Raw genomic sequence first — 21,639 nt, forward strand, 5'->3', positions numbered from 1 at the left:
GTGACCTATAATTTATAATTTTTTTCCTGCAAGAGAATGGCCAAAAAGTTATCTGATTTTTGAATTAGTAATGCTTAATATTCAGTTTATAGCTAATTACAATGCCATCCTCATGTAACAGCCAATGAAATGTGCACATGGAATTAATGATTACACTCGATGTCTGGTGATGCACCAAAGAATCAGTGGCTTTTTCTGAAGGATTTCATTTTAAACCAATTTTGTATGCAAATATTATGGTGCCCTTTAATACATTTTAAACCATGTCCCTTTGCATCAATATCTCGTTTTTACGTTGGGTGCTACACAGTTAAAACAGATAATATACAACTATACACACAAGGCCTATATCCACAAAAGACCAAAATGAATAAGTGGAATAGAAAAGGATGGATTCAGTGCCAAATAAATATGAAACTCAAATAGAGAACAAGCACCACCAAGAATCAATAAATAGAAAGGTATCAAAACTTGTAAACAAATACATAAAATACAGGGATGTGACAGAGGTAAGCCAAAAGTGGATGGGATCACAATAAGCACCAGGCACCAACAGGTGTATAAGAATTAGAGATTAAATAAATTGCTCCATAGTTAATATGTGCCCAATATTAATAGTAGTATAGGGTCTAAAATAGAAACATATATACCAGAGCAAGCAAACTCCAAAAGGGCTGTGCACCACATCTAGAGACCATTAACCAAAGAGTATCTGGATCCGATCATACGATCATAATGTTTACTTGAGAGTGCCTGGAGCCCTGCGATGCCCACCGTCCCCAACGCGCGTTTCAGTGCTATAGCCTTCATCCGGGGGAGAATATGTAGATCTAAAACAAAATGCAACAATTTGCCCCAAAATGCAACAAAATTTGGAGCTTTTTCGGTCAAACAGAAAATGTGCTCTTAATAGTAATTCAGCCCCATTGTTTCCATTTTGCCCATAGGGTTTACTTAACCTCTTACCAGCAGTCCGAAACTGCTACCAGGAAGTAAGACCTTTCAAATTCTGCAGCTGTCCAATCAGAAAATTCTGATTCAATTTCTTATGATTTCTGCCATAATATATCAGGAAATTGCCATGAAAGTGAAAAGTGATAAACATTAAATATATCGACCCTCATATGAATATCAATGAATATTTCTCTTTTCCGCTTTTCTCAAAAATGAGTAGTGAAACGTCGGCTAGAGTCCAATGACATATTTCAAAGCTTCATTGACCTAAAGCTTTAACTCTCTTTTCATGGCACATAAAGATAAAAAGAGACAGAGATCAAGCTTACAATTATGATTAATGAAAGTAGAAAATCAGACCGTTGTGTCCTCTAACTTTACCATTTGGGTTGTAGAGGCCATGAGACAGTCTGCTTCTGATATGTGCAGATCTTACTTATGAACAATAAATGCTATTTATAAATTATGCATAATTCTTGTTGGTTATAACTTTAGTATTTTAGACAGCTTTTAGACAATGAATTATGATTTCACTAATTTATTTTTTCTGGTTCAGCTTTTATCACATATTTTACATTACAAGCAATTTATCCATTGCACATAGTTGTTTTCATGTGTTAAGTAAACTACTTAAAACACAAGCGTTCTGACCCCTCTGCGCTGCTCTTGTTGACCTGATATGATTCACATTGTTCAGTGTAAGTTCCTGCTACTCGTCAAATAAGAGCCATTCTGCTCACATAATGCTGTAAGCTGAATATTGACATATGAAGTTTTCTGAAACTCTGAATTTCGCTAAGCCAAAACAAAGCATGATAAAATATGCCAGTGCTGCATGAAACTTGCTCTAATCCCAAACTTTTTATCCACAGGAGAGGATAGGAATTTTAGCACTGGGCAGAACATCTGTATTGGTAAAAACACAGTGCAATTTTGAAATCAGAAATTAAGCTACTGGATACAATAAGGGTATGTTTCCATGGTGAGGAAACGCTGCGCGTTTGACGTTGTGTACAGTCGCAGCGTCAAACCCTCAGTGTCCAGATGTTACAGCATAGTGGAGGGGATTTCATGAAATTCCATTTCTGCTTTGCGTTAAAAGACGCAGGCGGCAGACCTGCATATCAGGACATGTGGCGCGTCTTTTCAGAACCCAACACGTCTGTTTACAATGCGGCGATGCTCCGTCGCCGCACCATAAATTTCCCTTAGACTATCATTAGATGCGGTAAAACCACATCTAATGATTAGTCACATGCGCAGTAACTGCGTAAACAAAGATTACTCCGCATATCTACTAATTTAAATAATCTCTTACCTGTCACACTGCAAGAAGTAGCTTACCGCTAGAACTGCCGTGCACATGACCGGGGGTTATGTCAGTCACTAGGTTGGTTCTTATGGTCAGCTGATCAGCTGATTGTGAGAACACTGCAGTGTAGGTGATCGCCAGAGAGTTATCTCCGGCGGTCATCTACAAGCTCTGCTATGTCTGGATGTCAGGCATCCAGATGGAGCAGAGCTGGACTCGTCATGGTAAACTCGTTATTAAGCGTCAGCGTCAGACACAGGGTGTATACTGTTGTTTTGTTTGTTTTTTCCAGGAGAACGAGGGCATCGCAGGAATGAGCATACCATAAAATGAGAAAAATATATGGTGTTTTATTTCATTAAAATACTTTATTCTGCATGTGTGTGTTTTATTAACCCTTTGTCAACTATAGGATTAGTAATGGTAGGTATCTTAAAGACGCCTCTCCATTATTAAGCCGGCTTAATGTAACCTTACAAAGGTGACAATAACCCCTTATTACCCCATATGCCACCTCTACAGGGCAGTGGGAAGAGAGAGGCTAAGCGCTGGAATTGGCACATCATAGAGATGCACCATTTCTGGGGAAGCTGAGAGCTGGTATTTGTAGCCAGGGGGGTCATGGCCCCTCTTTAGGTTATGAATATCAGCCCACAACTGTCTGCATAGCCTTTCTGTCTATAAATTATAGGGGGACCCCACGTCATTTTATTGGGGGGTCCCCCTATTTTAATAGCTATTAAAGGCTAAATATACAGCTGCGGGCTTATATTCATAGCCTGGGAAGCTCCATGGGTATTAACCCCTTCCCAAGCTATAAACATTGGCCCGTAGTCACTGGCTTTCCCTCTCTGGTGCAGAAAATTGAGCGGGAGCCCACACCATTTTTTTTAAATAAATTAAACAGATATTGCATTTAAGGCCGCGGTCACACTTGTGAGAAATTCGCACGAGTCTCGCACCTCAATACCCACCACTGGCGCTGGCACTCAGGCCAGAATGTTCAGTTGCATAGAAATACATGCAGCCGCACACTCCGCTCCCAAGTGCCGGCGGCAGTACCGGGTATTAAGATGCTAGACTCTTCCGAGTTTCTCGCATGTGTTACATCGGGCTTGGTATTATCTATCGATCTATCTATCTATCTATCTATCTATCGATATATCTATCATCTATCTATCGATATATCTATCTAGCTATCTATAGATATATCTATCTATAGATATATAATAGATAGATATATCGATAGATAGACCTATCGATAGATAGATAGATAATAGATAAGATAGATATGATAGATAGATTTGATAGATAGATAGATACGATAGATAGATATGATAGCTAGGTAAATAGATAGATAGATACAATAGATAGATAGATAGATAGATAGATAGATAGATAGATAGATAGATAGATAGATAGATAATAGATATGATAGATCTAGCTATAGGTAGATAGATTTATCTATCTGTTGATCTATCATATCTATATATAATATCAATCTATCGTATCGTATCTATCTATTTATCGCATGTATCTATCGTATCTATTATATATCTATAGATCTATCTATCTGTGTGTGTAAACATTATTCTTCAATGGAGTATATAAAAGAAGAGGTTGGACAAAGAAATTACATCACAATTCTTTTTTTTTATTTAGTTTACAAAAACACACACAAATCGGTATGAAAAAAAAAATGAAAAATGCGGATGTATGCAGCGTCCAACCCGCAATGTTTACTGACCGTGGGAACATATCCCAATATATCTGCAAACAGGAAATCACTTTTTTTTCCTTCCCAGAAGCCAAAACGCATGAAATGAAAAAATGCATCAAAAACGTATGAAGAAAAAAACGCATCAAAAACGCAGGTGACCCGCTAGTGATCTCAGATGCAGATTTGGTGCAGATTTTACCTGCGTCAAATCCTGAACAAATACTGAGCCATTCCTGACCGTGGAAACATACCCTAACTGTTATGACATAATATTTACGTTACCAGATGATATGGATGCTTACATGTCCAGGCCAAGACAAATTTCTATTCAGAAACTGGTCTAATCAGTGATTTCTGCTTAAAAATATTTATTTTTTATGCTGACATGCAGTCCAAACACAAACACAAATGTGAACTTGGAAAAATAAAAAAAACGAAGAAATAGCATAAAAAAATAACTCACAGTTTGGTGTAGAAAGAAGAAGTTATGAGAGATCTACAAGTTATGGACTGATCTCATTTTGATTAATGTCTCTCCAGCAAAAAACAGTACAGGAATATAGTTATCTCCAAAGTGGTGGCCAAAGAGCAGCTTGTAACCTACAAGTGGACCTCAGAAGAGTGGCCTATGTATCTTGATGTTGGGCTATTAGGTGATCTAGTTTATGCTTGTGAGATTCTTATTAGGACTCTATGTGCTTGTCAGTTCTCCCCTTTGTGGAGAGCATGTGAGATGATCTCTATAAAGTAAGATTCTGTACTGAAACATTTTTGTTACTCTTGATCTACAACCATTGAAAAATAAAGTATATGCTAGGAAACCACTTGCTGTGTCATTATACTTATCATTTGGAAACAAATGAAGCCTGACATTTCGTACTACACTTCTCTTAATAAATTTGGCATATTGTGAGCATTCCGTACCACAAACTTGAATCTATATCAATTTCTGGTGTATCTTATAGCAAACATGTTGGGCAGTAGCTATCAATATCAACAGTTACTAAACTGTGATTACTGTTAAAAAGGGTTGAAAACAGCATAAAATTAAAAAGAAATAAACAAGTTTATAGGTAAAACAGGTGTGCACCACATTTTTCTATTTTATTCATCATAAAATTGATACAAAAAGCTTGCCTCTGGTGTCACATTATCACTTGGAGGCAAATAACGTCCCGCTAGTTAACCAGGGACTGCACATTAGCTTAAGTGGTTCATAATAGACTGAAAATTTCCATAGTGTACCATAGTTTCAATCTCTTCATCCCTAGGGACAAGACTGTTTTCTATAGTGTGAATTTTTTTCATTTTTCATAAAAGGTATTAATAGTTTCACAAAAGCATTTAACTCTTGAGTATCAACATCGTGTGGCAACATTTCTTTAATATACGGTGCGTAATAATCCCATATTGCTTTCTTTCACTGAAGCTGCTGTCACTACTGAGATGAAGCTTCTCGGGCTGGTTCCTTGCCAGGGGCACTGTTATTGGATAGCCAGTGTTTACACACAGAGCTGCAGCCTGTGGGGGGAATTGGGGAGCTTAAAAGCCACTCTGAGAATATGATCTTCAATAAAGCTAGTGATATCAACATGCACAGGCTGAGCTGCTTACAAGTGACAGCAGTCCCACTGGAAGCTCAGTTTTTATGTGCATGTGAGAGGCCTAGAAACTGATATGTCTTTGTCGCTCATCTCTTTGTGAATATTATGTATGACATAGAACTTAATAGTTTGATAACTTTAGCTTCGAGTAATGTTTTTAAATTAAAGCGTAGTGTGAAAAGGTTCCTCTTTATGTATTAAAAAATAAAGAACAACTCATTAGTAAGAAATCAGAATCAGTACATTTGACATCAGAAGAACACTGATTCTTATTTTTCATTTATAGGTATGGATGTGTGGTGGAGAAATGTATGATGTGCCTTGTTCCCGAGTGGGCCATATCTACAGGAAGTATGTTCCCTACAAAGTTCCAACAGGGACAAGCCTTGCAAGAGTAAGTGTAATTCTATTGAAACTTTATTGTACTACAGTAATGCTTAAAAGTACTGAAAAATAAGCATATTTTGTCCTATTGACAACCAGGATAATAACCGAATGCAATTACAACTTATTGATGAATTAAATCATATTACATCAATTTCCCTTTGTTACTTCACACCTTTGGGAATTTAATGTACCCTTTTACAGAACATCCATATAATGCCAGAATAATCCCCCAAAATCAGTCAACAGCAATGGAAATGACACATTTTTTGCCCATTCCTCTCTTTTGGTAGCCAGTCATTGTGGTGATTTTTCAAACTTTATTGTTTTATGGGTAAAATCAGCACAGGAGATAATACTAGCGGCTCTTTAGTGATGAACAAACTCTAGCTGACTTCTTACACCTTGAAGGTTTCAGCTATTTGTGGGAAGGTTGGCCTATTTTGGTTATGATAGAAGCGCTGGTTGGTTGTGACATGAGCTGTGACATGAAGTATTCCAATTAACTAGGCCTTCCTGCATCTATGTAGGTCTTTGCAGCCTTGAGGTAAGTCAGCCATCGATTACATTCCATAGAATTCAACTACTTTGGTGGGAAATAAAATAGGCATATATAAAAAAAAGTCAGTTTTATTAGATGGTTTCAATTTTTACAAAAAAAATAGTAAAATAATAAAAAAAAATGATTTGTGTAAACTTCCAATTTTCGAGAATTATACAAGGCCACTGGACATTGAAGACACTGCATTTATAATACCCCGTCATAGCTATGGTGAACTTGGGAGATTAATTTTTATGGGCAAAATTTAGTGCTCTATCAGCCCTCACTATTGACTTAATAGGGATCCCGCGCCTTAACAAGTGTGATCCTGCATCAAAATATAAAACTGGTCCTTCATTTTAACATGATAAAAGATGAATAAAAGATCCAGGGTAGTATGCTTCATTTCTGTGAGTTTCATGGACCAGTATCATCAGAAAGAAGACAAGGAAGCTGCACAAAGGTAAGAAAAAGTAGAAAAAATGGTGTGCACTCACCTTCCCGATAAAAAGTTCCTAGCAGTTCAGACAGGGAGAACGTGTAGTGAAGTAGGATGACAGTTTTTTCGCGCGAGCAGCGCTTCCACAGATCCTGATAGCCACAGGAAGTGGGAGGGCCGGTTTATATAGAGTAAGACAAAAACTCCCACCACCTGGGTTCATGGGTATAATTAATACCGTCTTCAGAAGGTGAATAAAAACATACAAATAAGCATCATTAAAAACATGAGAAAAACATGAAAAAAGAGAAACAAAATACATCTGAAACATAGAAGGTAGATTCACAAAAATACGGACATATCGATTTTTTCATTTAGACCCATTGGTCCTGTAGCGTTTGTGCACATTATCCATATTGCTTCTCTCCTCAAAAGCAATCTATTCAGATTGCCACCATATTTGGGTAAAGTCATTCTTTCCAGGCCTATAAAGCGGAGTATCCTTGCATTACCCTCATGGCATTGTCTTACATGGTTTATGAGCCGAGGGACTCCTCTACCTGTATGAATTGAATTGAAATGCTCTCTGACTTGTATAAAAAGGGGACAGATAGTTTTACCTATATAGTAGAAGCCGCATGGGCATATCAGCGCATAGACCACATATGTAGTCCTACATGAAATAAAATCCCGCACCTGATGATCAATAGCACCCAGTTTAATGGTGTTACCTGTTGTGTGAAATATGCAAAAATTGCATTGGCCGCATTTATTATTTCCTTTCGGTATACCTGCTTCCAGCCAATTCGTGCGATCATTCTGAAAACGGTTGTGTACTATCAGATCTTTGATATTTTTACTGTGGCGACTGGCAAAAAGGGGGCCCCTATCGACCCTTTCCAGGATGTCATTGTCTTTACTTAAGATGTGCCAGTTTTTTCTTATAACCGATCTAATGCAACTGTCTAATGGGCCAAATTTAAAGCAAAAAACAAATTGCTTGTTTCTTGCCGTTCTTTTACCACTAAATTCATGGGAGACAACATTGTCTGCATTTTCTACCCTTGTCAGTGCTGCATCCAATACTGGGCGTGGATAACCCCGGTTTTCGAACCTCTTGTATAGCTCTTGCAATTGTTGTTTAAAACCCCTCCTGCTACTATTCTTTACCCAGGTATTCTACAAACTGTGTGAAAGTGTCACTAGAGCCATCCCATACGATAAATATATCGTCCATGTATCTTATAAATAATCAACAACAATCCTTTTAGACATAGAACAAGACGAGGGGAGGGGGAGAAATCGCAACATCAAGCAATCAGCGCAAAAGGAAGCAGGTCTCATGGAGACCCATGGCCTACAAACGATACCCCCGAACTCAGTGATCAATCTAACGGAACATGTTCTTAATTCGGCACACTATTCAGTCCTTTCTAAAGGTCTAAATTATTGTTTACCTGAGCCTTTCAATCTAGTAGAATTCAAGATAGGTTTATATTAAGCAGTAGGAAATATACACTTACATAAATTATTTAAATCTTCTTCACATACAGAAGCCACCGGCCACCCAGGGGAAGTCCCATGCACTGTGGGTCCCTTGGGTTTCATGGTGGCAGATAACTCCATGGGGGACATACAGGATGACATACATTTACTGTTAAGTCTTGCAGACTCTCCGGTTATAACTAGCAACACCAAGATCACACATGTGGAACCATTCAGGGGAGGGGTTAGATCTACCTTCATGCCACCGGTTTCCCCAGGCAATCCAATAGATATCTTTGAATCTTCGGTCATTAAGGACATAGAGGCTTTAATTTACCTCACAACACCTCCAAATTTGAATCCAGCAGAAACACAAGCTTTGAAGGACATATAGGGGTGGTCTGACACAGTGGTATGCCCTGACGATAAGGGGGGCAACACTGTCTTGCTGTTCCGGGACTACTATGTGTCAGAAGCGATACGACAACTCTCAGATAGTATAACTTACAATAAATTAAAAACTGATCCAACTGTTAAATTCCAGAATGATTTAAGAACATTATTAAGAGAATATGTCGAAAGGGGTGACACTATCAAAAAAACAAGCCGAGAAACTTATACCAGATTTTCCCCGGAAAACATACTGGTACCAACGTACCTAAGGTGCACAAGTCAACAGCCAGGCAACCAGGTCACCCTATCGTGTCGGGCATCGGCTCCATAATGGAGCCACTTTCACGGTACTTGGACTGGCTATTGCGGCCACTCCTAGGGGATGTTCCATCATATGTGAAGGACACAAATTAATTTTTACACTAGTTAAAAGCTTTGTATGGCAGGAAAGCTTTAGTCTTGCATCAATAGATGTCAAAAGTCTGTACACTAGGATTCCACAAAATATGGCAGTGGCAACTATTAGAGATATCCTTTCAAATACACCTACAGACACTAACACCATTAATTTTATATGTGACAGCTTACTGTTCGTACTAAAACACAATGTGTTCACATTTGATGATACGTGGTATGTCCAAACGGAAGGGACTGCCATGGGTACATCAGTCGCATGTACCCTGGCTAATCTTTTTCTGGCAGCCCTGGAGGACAAGTTTGTCTATTCCATGAGCAACTTATTTTTACAACACATTAAGTTATTTATAAGATACGTGGACGATATAATTATCGCATGGGACGGCTCTAGTGGCACTTTCACACAGTTTGTAGAATACCTGGGGAATGCAAATACTATGAACATGAGTTTTACCTCTCATTTTGGGGGTACTAAATTGGATTTTCTTGATGTCAAATTGGAGATATTAGAAGGTACTATTCACACTGAAGTCTTTCGGAAACCCACTTTGTCGAATTCGCTACTACACTATAACAGTGCTCACCCCCACTACACCAAACACTCATTGCCATACAGTCAATTTTTGAGGGTAAAGAGAATAGTAGCAGGAGGGGTTTTAAACAACAATTGCAAGAGCTATATAAGAGGTTCGAAAACCGGGGTTATCCACGCCCAGTATTGGATGCAGCACTGACAAGGGCAGAAAATGCAGACAATGTTGTCTCCCATGAATTTAGTGATAAAAGAACGGCAAGAAACAAGCAATTTGTTTTTTGCTTTAAATTTGGCCCATTAGACAGTTGCCTTAGATCGGTTATAAGAAAAAACTGGCACATCTTAAGTAAAGACAATGACATCCTGGAAAGGGTCGATAGGGGCCCCCTTTTCGCCAGTCGCCACAGTAAAAATATCAAAGATCTGATAGTACACAACCGTTTTCAGAATGATCGCACGAATTGGCTGGAAGCAGGTATACCGACAGGAAATCATAAATGCGGCCATTGCAATTTTTGCATATTTCACACAACAGGTAACACCATTAAACTGGGTGCCATCGATCATCAGGTGCGGGATTTTTATTTCATGTAGGACTACATATGTGGTCTATGCGCTGATATGCCCATGCGGCTTCTACTATATAGGTAAAACTATCCGTCCCCTTTTTATAAGAGTCAGAGAGCATTTCAATTCAATTCGTACAGGTAGAGGAGTCCCTTGGCTCATAAACCATGTAAGACAATGCCATGAGGGTAATGCAAGGATACTCCGCTTTATAGGCCTTGAAAGAGTGACTTTACCCAAATATGGTGGCAATCTGAATAGATTGCTTTTTAGGAGAGAAGCAATATGGATAATGCACACAAACGCTACAAGACCAATGGGTCTAAATGAGAAAATAGATATGTCCGTATTTTTGCGAATCTACCTTCTATGTTTCAGATGTATTTTGTTTCTCTTTTTTCATGTTTTTCTCATGTTTTTAATGATGCTAATTTGTATGTTTTTATTCACCTTCTGAAGACGGTATTAATTATACCCATGAAGCCAGGTGGTGGGAGTTTTTGTCTTACTCTATATAAACCGGCCCTCCCACTTCCTTTGGCTATCAGGATCTGTGGAAGCGCTGCTCTCGTGAAACAGCTGTCATCCTACTTCACTACACGTTCTCCCTGTCTGAACTGCTAATGTCTTAATAAAATAACTTTTTATCGGGAAGGTGAGTACACACCATTTTTTCTACTGTTTAAGCTTTGCATGTCACTACATGTGTTGCACCCTATATCCCGTATTTTTGGAAGCATATAAGCATTAGCAGCAGTGGATGGTAATAGAGACAGAGGTACAACAGGGTCAGCACAGCAGCGGTGCAGATTTTTTTCTTTTTCTTTGAACAAAGGTAAGAAAAAGACTGTGTATAAAGCCCATATACAGTGGGTACTGAAAGTATTCATACCCCTGTAAATTTTTCACTCTTTGTTTCATTGCAGCCATTTGGTAAATTCAACAAAGTTCATTTTTTTCTCATTAATGTACACTCTGCACCACATTTTAACTGAATAAAAAACAGAAATTTAGTAATTTTTGCAAATTTATTAAAAAAGAAAAACTGAAATATCACATGGTCATAAGTATTCAGACCCTTTGCTCAGTATTGAGTAGAAGCACCCTTTTGAGCTGGTACAGTCATGAGTCTTCTTGGGAATGATGCAACAAGTTTTTCACACCTGGATTTGGGGATCCTCTGCCATTCTTCCTTGCAGATCCTCTCCAGTTCCGTCAGGTTGGATGGTGAACTTTGGTGGATAGCCATTTTCAGGTTTCTCCAGAGATGCTCAATTGGGTTTAGGTCAGGGCTCTGGCTGGGCCAGTAAAGAATAGTCACAGAGTTGTTCTGCACCCACTCCTTTGTTATTTTAGCTTTGTGCTTATGGTCATTGTCCTATTTGAAGGTGAACCTTCGGCGAAGTCTGAGGTCCAGAGCACTCTGGAAGAGGTTTTCATCCAGGATATCTCTGTACTTGGCCGCATTCATGTTTCCTTTAATGACAACTAGTTGTCCTGTCCCTGCAGCTGAAAAACACCCCCATGGCATGATGCTGATACCCCTATGTTTTACTGTTGGAATTGTATTGGGCATATTATAAGAAGTGTCTGGTTTTCTCTACACATACTGCTAAGAATTATAACCAAAACCATCTATCTTCGTCTCATCAGACCAGAGAATCGTATTTCTCATAGTCTGAGAGTCCTTCATGTGTTTTTTTAGCAAACTCAATGCTTTCATATGTCTTGCACTGAGGAGAGGCTTCCGTCAGGCCACTCTGCCATAAAGGCCCGACTGGTGGAGGGCTGCAGTGATAGTTGACTTTATGGAACTTTCTCCCATCTCCCTACTGCATCTCTGGAGCTCAGCCAGAGTGATCTTGGGGTTCTTCTTTACCTCTCTCACCGAGGCTTTTCTCCCACGATTGCTCAGTTTGGCTGGACGGCCAGTTCTAGGAAGACTTCTGGTGGTTCCAAACTTTTTCCATTTAAGGATTATGGAGGCCACTGAGCTTTTAGGAACCTTGACTACTGCAGAAATTCTGTTGTAACATTGGCCAGATCTGTGCCTTGCCACAATTCTGTCTCTGAGCTCCTTTGCCATGTCCTTTGACCTCATGATTCTCATTTGGTCTGACTTGCACTGTGAGCTATGAGGTCTTATATAGACAGGTGTATGCCCTTCCAAATCAAGTCCTATCAGTTTAATTAAACATGGCTGGACTCCAACAAAGGAGTAGAACCATCTCAAGGAGGATCACAAGGAAATGGACAGCATGTGACAAATATGAGTGTCAGAGCAAAGGGTCTGAATAATTATGACCATGTGATAATTCAGTTTTTCTTTTTTGTTAAATTTGCAAAAAATTACTACATTTCTGTTTTTTCAGTCAAGATAGGGTGCAGAGTGTATATTAATGTGAAAAAAATGAACTTTTTTGAATTTACCAAATTACTGCAATGAAACAAAGAGTGAAAAATTGAAAGGGGTCTGAATACTTTCCGTACCCACTGTAGGCACTGGCCTATTCTATACTTTTTTCCCATGAATTTTAAATGATCTATTAAAAGGGAAGTTTCTATATAGATGCATTTTATTTCACTCCTGTAAACGTTGAATTTAAATGGAAAATACTTGAATGAAAGACAATATTCATTATCTTATATACCGTATATACTCGTATATAAGTCGACTCGAGCATAAGCTGAGGCACCTAATTTTGCAATGAAAAACTGGGAAAACTTATGGACTCTAGTATAAGCTAGGTAAGCATTGTCCCCTCATCCCTATCCTGTTATGCATGGCCTCCTCATCCCTGTCCTTGTATGCATGGCTCCCCATCCTTGTCCTTGTATGCATGGCTCTCCATCAATTTCCTTGTTTGGATGGTTCCCCATCCCTGTATGCATGGCTCCTTATCCCCGTCCTTGTATGCATGGCTCCTTATCCCCTATCCTTGTATGCATGGCTTCCCATCCCCGTCCTTGTATGCATGGTTCCTATAAAAAAAACACATCCTGCTTACCTTCCCTGTGCAGCCTCGCTGCATCTCATTCTGGTGCCAGCAGCTTTTCCAGCCGAGCTATCACACCTATGGGAGTGGAGAGAGGTGAATATTCATTACCTTAATGAGCGGGGGACACGTGATCGTTTGGCCAGAAGAGCTGCTGGTGTCGGAGCGAGATGCAGGGAGGGCATGCAGGGAAAAGAAGTAAGAGTGCTGGAAGCTGGCGGATGTGGCTGTAACTGTGCACGCTATAAGAGAAATGTATATTCACTGCTAACTCTGTGAATATTCATTTCTCGTTAGCAGTGGGCACAAGCTTTAGCTGCAGCCGCCATCTCCTGCCTCTGTGACCTGCTGCTTAGCCACTCCCCCTCCCTTGCCATCTTTCTGGGACAATGGCTCACGTATAAGCCAAGAGGGGCTTTTTCAGCACAAAAAATGTGCTGAAGATCTTGTCTTATACACGACTATATACAGTAGTTCTTTGGATAGAAGATGTCACAAACTAGGCATGCAACCTTAAAGGGTTCATCTAGGCTTTTCACTAAAGTCTTCAGTCACATAGACTGAGAATAATGTAAGGAGTCGCCATCCTTCTGAACGGTAAATGAGCATCAAAAGATCCTTACCATCACCCATCCGGTCCTTGTCACATCTTCTGATTCCCACCACTTTTGCTGTAATCCCTGTTTTTTTCAAGCTGTGACTGTGCATTTGCATGTGTAGAACTGCCTGGGCCTCATAAGAGACAGAATTCCAGATTTTAGTGCCAATGGTGATGATGAGAAAATGCAACTAGAGCTAGATGGGTAACAGTGAAGAGCGGAGGGGCCAGAAAAGTGAGTGGTGAGGTGAGCATAAAGATTTCTTTTATCTTTTACATATCATGTTAATTAATATAGAGATCCCAGAGCATTGGCGACAGTCAGTTCACAGATAATTACTTTGAATTTTCCAAGGAAAAATGTATAAACATGCAATCTTGAATCTTGCCTGATTAGCTCCTGTATATCGCCATCTCTTTGCTTATCCCCTTTCCGATATTGGGCACAATAGCACGCCAATGTTGGACACCCTCCCTTTGATGTGAGCTCCGGTGATGAGCACACATCTTTCTGGCACATGTCAGCTGTTTTGAACAGCTGAAATGTGCCCGCAACAGCAGCAGGTGGAATAGCAAACTCTGACAGCGGCATATAACCCGCTCTTCCGGCAAGCGCACTGGAAATCCCACCCATTGGCGCCCATGTCAAATGACTGCGGGTCACCGATGGGTTGGCATGACAACCAGAAGTCTTCAGCAGACCGCTATGGTTGTCACTGTCAGTCGGTGGTCGGCGCTCATAGCAAGTCAGCAATTCTGCTACATACAGGTGATCTGATCAACGCCTGTATGTAGCAGAGCCGGTCGGGTTATGGCAGCTTCTAGTCTCCCATGGAGACTATTGAAGCATGCCAAGAGTAAAAAAAGTTTTTACAAATATTAACAAATGAAAAAAAATATAAAAGCTCAAATCACCCTCCTTTTGCCCCATTCAAAATAAAACAATAAAAAAATCAAACATACACATATTTGACATTACCACATTTATAATAGCCTGATCTATCAATATGAAAAAAATATATTATATTATTATATATAAAAAAAGAATTAACCAGATTGCTAAACAGTGTAACAAGAAAAAAAGTAAAAAAGCCAGAATTAAATTTTTTTGGTCACCGCAACATTAAATTAACCCCTTTCTGCCAGTTGACGGAATAGTACGTCAGCTGGCAGATCCCCTGCTTTAAGGTGGGCTCCGGTGGTGAGCCCACCTTAAAGCCGTGACATGTCAGCTGTTTTGTACAGCTGACATGTGCGCGCAATGAGCGCGAGTGGAATCGCGATCCGCCCGTGCCCATTAACTAGTTAAATGCCGCCGTCAATCGCTGACAGCGGCATTTAACTAGCGCTCCCGGCCACGCGGCCGGAAGTGCTCACACCGCTGACCCCCGTCACATGATCGGGGGTCAGCGGTGCATTGCCATAACAACCAGAGGTCTCCTTGAGACCTCTATGGTTGTTGATGGCCGATTGCTTTGCGTGCCACCCTGTGGTCGGCGCTCAAAGTACACCTGGATTTCTACTACATAGAGGTGATCTGTGCTTCAACTCTATGTAGCAGAGCCGATCGAGTTGTGCATGCTTCTAGCCTCCTATGGAGGCTATTGAAGCATGCCAAAATTAAAAAAAAAAGTGTTTAAAAATATAAAAAAAATAAAAAATATATAAAAGTTCAAATCACCCCCCTTTCGCCCCAATCAAAATAAAACAATAAAAAAAATTAAACATACACATATTTGGTATCGCCGCGTTCAGAATTGCCCGATCTATCAATAAAAACAAAGGATTAACCTGACCGCTAAATGGCGTAGCGAGAAAAAAAATCAAAATGCCAAAATTACGTTTTTTTGGTCGCCGCGACATTGCGTTAAAATGCAATAAAGGGTGATCAAAAGAATGTATCTACACCAATATAGTATCATTAAAAACGACAGATCCGCACACAAAAAATAAGCCCTCACCTGACCCCAGATCATGAAAATTGGAGACGCTACGGGTATCGGAAAATCGCGCAATTTTTTTTTTTTTTTAGCAAACTTTGGAATTTTTTTCACCACTTAGATAAAAAATAACCTAGACATGTTAGGAGTCTATGAACTCGTAATGACCTGGAAAATCATAGTGGCAGGTTAGTTTTAGCATTTGGTGAACCTAGCAAAAAAGCCAAACAAAAAACAAGTGTGAAATTGCACTTTTTTTGCAATTTCATCACACTTGGAATTTTTTTCCCGTTTTCTGTTACGCGGCATGGTAAAACCAATGGTATCGTTCAAAAGTACATCTCATCCCGCAAAAAATCAGCCCTCAAATGGCCATATTGACAGAAAAATAAAAAAGTTATGGCTCTGGGAAGGAGGGGAGCGAAAAACGAAAACGAAAAAACGGAAAAAGCTCCGGGGGTGAAGGGGTTAAAATGAATAAAATAAAGATTTTATCTGAACCAAAATGGTATCCTTAAAAATGTCGGCCGGCACGCAAAAGAGATAAGCCCTCACCCAACCCGAGATCACAAAAAATGGAGATGCTACGGGAATTGATAAATGGCGCCATTTTTTTTTTTAACAAAGTTTGGATTTTTTTTCAACACTTAGATAAGAAAGAACCTAAACATGGTGTCTATGAACTCATGATGACCTGGAGAATCATACGGTCAGGTCATATTTGGCATTTAGTGAACCTAGTTAAAAATTCTAAGCAAAAAACAATTGTGGAATTGCACATTTGTTTTTTGCAATTTCACCGCACTTGGAACATTGTTCCAAGATGAACAATGTAGCAATATGGATTTTTTGCTATGCTAGGTGTACAGTTAAAAATTTCTGTTTTAGTTATTTCTGTGGCATGGTATATATATATATATATATATATATATATATATATATATATATATATATGTTACTGTAAAAGTCAGAAGGACGGTAAAACCTAGGATTTACCGGTCAATCTGGACATTCACCGAGACCGTCGGTAAAAGCTCAAAATGAAAAGTAAAATTGGACTTTTACTGGTGAAGTCTTGGTAAATGTTAACATTTCTCAACAGCGTTGGTAAAAGTCAGAAATATCTGGTGTGAAGATGGAACATCTGACTTTAACCAAGCGCAGTTGGTAAATGTGCACATTTACCACAGCTTCTTGGTAAATGTAGCTGAGAAGGGTGTAATAAAAAGTGTAAGCCACCGCGGGTGAGGAAATGGAGGACACAGTGAGAAATGTGTCTGTAGTTTTGAAATTGCGTTATTCTTGTATTTGCGTTAATTTATCATTTTTGAGACATATTTTTCAACATAAATGTTTTCTATTTGCATTTTCCTATTTGTCTTTGCTCATTTGCATTTGCATTTTGGAGAAAAAAAAATATTTCTAACGATTAAGGCCTTCATCAGAGTCGGAAATTGCGTTTAGTTAACTTTTACCATCATCATCTGCTGGTCAGAGTCAGAATTCTGTGACTCAAAGTTACTTTTACCAACACATGCTGGTAAATGTAAAGATTTACCAAATCGCCCAGGTAAAAGTCCAAAATCGTTCGTTTATATGGAATACATCTGACTTTTACCAACGCTGTTGAGAAATGTTAACATTTACCAAGACTTCACCGGTAAAAGTCCAATTTTACTTTTCATTTTGAGCTTTTACCGACGGCCTTGGTGAATGTCCAGATTGACCAGTAAATCCTAGGATTTACCGTCCTTCTGACTTTTACAGTAACATATACACTCTCTGACAGAAGTTATGTCGCTTATCCATGTTATGTAAATAAAAGTTTATAACCTGACGTTAAATTCATCCATTGGTTGTATAAATTATTCTTTTGAAAGCTGAAACCCTCCGAACTGTGGTTTAGGTTAAGAAAATAAATTGGCAATGCAGAAATATTGATCAGTTATTGGACGCAGAATGGTCAGATTTTGGCAAGACAAAAGTTTTTTCGCCCACAGAAAGTAATGTGATATTCCAACAAATAATTAACTTAAAATACAAATATATTTTGCATAACATTGGTGAATGAAGTTGTGGCACTATTAGAGTCAGGTTTAATATTTTGTGTGACTTCCATGAGCTTGAAGGACTGCATCCATGCAGTTCAACAATGATTCATACAATTTATTAATGAAGTGATCAGGAATAGCAAATAATGCAGTCTTACATGCCTCCCAGAGTTCATCTAGATTCTTTGGTTTTGTCTTCCAAGCTTCCTCTTTCATCCTACCCCAAACACGCTCAATGATGTTCATGTCTGGTGACTGGGCTGGCCAGTCCTTGAGCACCTTGATCTTTTTTGCCTGCAGGTACTTTGTTGTAGAGATGGATGTATGAGATGGAGCACCATCCTGCTGCAGAATTTGACCCCTTTTATTATTTGGAATATAAGAGGTAGCTAATACTTCTTCATATTTTAGGCTATTGAGATTGCCTTACACCTTGCAAATGTTTTGCACACCCCCATACTGAATGTAACCACAGACCATGATCTTTCCACCACCAAATTTAACTGTTTTCTGGGTGTATTTTGGATCCATACAGGCTCCAGTAGGTCTACTGCAGTATTTGCGGTGGCTGTGGTGTAATTCTACTGAAGATTCATCAGAGAAATCCACCTTCTGCCACTTTTCCAGCATCCATCTGTTCAGCAGGTTGTTGGACTTTGCAAATGCCACACGGTTTTTTATTTGCCTTTTGTTTAGTGCTTGCTTCTGGGCACTGATTCGACCATGGAGGCCATTTCGAGACAGAATCCTACAAAATGTTCTAGTTGATACAGGGACTTGAGGAGACCAGGCCTGTTGGAGCTCTGCTGCAGTGGAAGAGGGGCTTGCTTTGCATTTTCTAACCAACAAACGTTCCTCCTGAGCAGTTGTCTTGCGGGGTCTGCCAGACCTGGGCTTGTCAAACATCTCCAGTCTCTTCAAATCTTTTTTTAATTCTTTGTACTTGATGCTGAGATACATTAAAGGTGCCAGCCATTTCTGCAGGGGATCTGGTCTTTAGCCTCTTGATAATCCAGGCTTTGGTCACAGGGTGGATTTTTGGCATGTTGTCAGAGCTCAAGTTGCAGTTCAAGTGAAGGTCTGGGGTGCTGGGTTTCTTTTTATACACACACACTAATTAACCCATAATTTACTGAGCACAGGTGAGGATGTAAACTAGGATTGGGTGCATTATATCACCCGGTGACAAAACTTTTGCCTTTTCAAAATCTGACCATTCTGTGTCCGTTAACTAATCAATATTTCTGCATTGATGCCAATTTATTTTCTTAACCTAAACCACATTTCGGAGGGTTTCAGCTTTCAAAAGAATAATTTATACTACCAATGGATGAATTTAACGTCAGGTTATAAGCTTTTGTTTACATAACATATATAAGCGACATAACTTCTGTCAGGGAGTATATATATATATATATATATATATATCTTGCTGTGTGTTAAAAAATATTATATCTCTATGCATCCCTGTAATTGCACATGGCAATCTGAAGTTACACTGTTACAAACATATTCTGTTTTCCTTTAAACTTCGGCATCGGCCAAAACGCGCGTCGGGGTGGAAGGGAGCTGGGTGTCTGTGTGTTTTTGTCATTCTGCCTATCGGTATGTAGATTTGTATACATGTGTATATGATTTTGACACCACATGCCAGTACTGTGTGGAGGAATACTATTGATTTGACTATCTGTATATATTTATGGTTATGATTGGACAGTACTGGAATTGATAGGAATTGCCATATTTACCTGTGCCTGTCCTATTGTATGTGCTGTGGGTGGCACGAGGGATTTCCCATTTGCTCTTTTATACCTGTTGATACTAATAAAGTTTTTTGTAATTTTCATGTACTTAGACTTATAACTGCTTTTCTTAAAGGAGATATATTCTTATTGAATGTGCAGTTGGTCTGTTGTGGTCCTAGCCAGATGTAAGATTATTTTGGTTAATTAACCCACAAATGGGATTTATATTATACTATTGACTGGTATGTATTCCATTATGTATTTATGGTTTTCCTTTAAACTTTGCTGCCCTAAGGGAACATGTTACAAGGGCAACAAAAGGACGTCCATTCACCCCAAGCAATTAGTAAAGAGGTTAATCCCACCTATCCTCACACTTTTCTTAGACAAACATCTTGCCATGTCTGCTTGCACCAATTAATTACTGTCATCGGTCATATTATATTATGCCAAAATAAAATCATATGGAATTCGAAACAATAAATAATTTGGGAGATTCATGGCACAGACAACAAAAAAATATATTTTACATTATTGTGCGAATTACCAAATGTTAACTCCTTCCCAACATGTGCCGTACATGTACTGCTCTGCGGGAGCTGCATTTCTGCAAACAGCAGTACAGGTACGGCATACTGATCATGTGGCCTCACGATGAGCACCGTTTCAATTGGGTGTGGGTGTCCCGCTCTATAAAACTGTCCCACTAGCTAACCACTTTAGTGAACACCACAAAAAATTAAGTAAAAAACGAGGCAAAAAGCAATGCTTTATCATCATATTGCCAAAAGCAATCAAAAAGACGAATGTAAATAAAAATTGTACGGCTGAAATATCATCTTATCCCGCAAAAAACAAGTCATCATATAGCTTCATCAGCAGAATAATTAAAAAGTTATAGCTCTCAGAATAAAGCGATGCAAAATAATTTTTTTTCTATAAAATAGTTTTTATTGTGTAAAATCACCAAAGCAAAAAAAACTAAAAAAACTAAATTGGGTATCACTGTAATAGTATTGACCCGAAGAACAAAGCAGCCTTACCAATTTTACCGCACGCGGAATGATATAAAGAAAAGCAATCCCTAAATTGACAGTTTTTGTTCATTCTGTCTCCCAAAAATTGGATAGAAAGTGGTCAAAAAATGACTTGTGCCCGAAAATGATACCAATAGAAACGTCAGCTTATCTCGCAAAAAATAAGCCATCACATGACTCTGTCGGCTGAAATATAGAGAAATTATAGCTGTCAAAATATGGTGATGCAAAAACTAGTTTTCCCAATAAAAAGCATTTAGTGTGAGACAGAAGCCAAACAGAAAAACCAAATACAAAACTGGTATCGCTGTAATTGCACCGACCTGAAGTCGCCTACTCACAAAGAACGGCATAAAAAAATAAATAAAACCAATTCTTAACATGCTGTTGATTTTTTCATTCTGCAAGCCAAAGATTGCAGTAAGGCTCAGAACATATTTATCCTGCACTCTGTGCAGAGCGCTTACACCGGGGTTTCCATGTAAATCTCTGAAATATGATTCAGATGGAACCTCTGGCGGAAGATTCCCTATAATGAGGCAGATAGATGCACTGTGGACGCCATAGGACCTGTGATCCGGTGGTGCCCATCTTTTTAGGATTGCATAAAAGTTCCGTGGGCCAGTTTGGTGCACTTCTGAAAAGAAGGACACCTCTGAACAGAGGCCACACAGAGTGAAGAGTAACTCTGCTACCTCATTATAGTGAATGTATCCATATGGGGTTTCATTTGTCACGTCACACGGAGATTGGAAACCCTGATGTAATTGCTCTGCGTAGGGCACCTGATAAATGTGATCATAAATGTTATGTAAAATGTTCCTAATAAAAGCTTCAACTCAATCCACAAAAAAGCAACCCTCACTCAGGTGTGTCATTTGTTAACGGAAATATAGGGGCTTCCACGTTACTGGTGAAATG

General features: G+C 39.1%; 1 protein-coding gene across 1 annotated transcript in view; it reads left to right on the forward strand.

Moving 5' to 3' along the window:
* GALNTL6 (polypeptide N-acetylgalactosaminyltransferase like 6) overlaps nucleotides 1–21,639 on the forward strand; it is a 2,887,171-nt gene that overhangs the window by 2,413,434 nt on the left and 452,098 nt on the right. Inside the window, exon 8 of the mRNA XM_077279504.1 lies at nucleotides 5,877–5,984. Within this exon, the coding sequence (XP_077135619.1) occupies nucleotides 5,877–5,984 (108 nt within the window). The remainder of the gene's footprint in view (nucleotides 1–5,876; nucleotides 5,985–21,639) is intronic.

The sequence above is a fragment of the Ranitomeya variabilis genome, chromosome 1 (genome assembly GCF_051348905.1).
Source record: "Ranitomeya variabilis isolate aRanVar5 chromosome 1, aRanVar5.hap1, whole genome shotgun sequence".
Lineage (NCBI taxonomy): Eukaryota > Metazoa > Chordata > Amphibia > Anura > Dendrobatidae > Ranitomeya > Ranitomeya variabilis.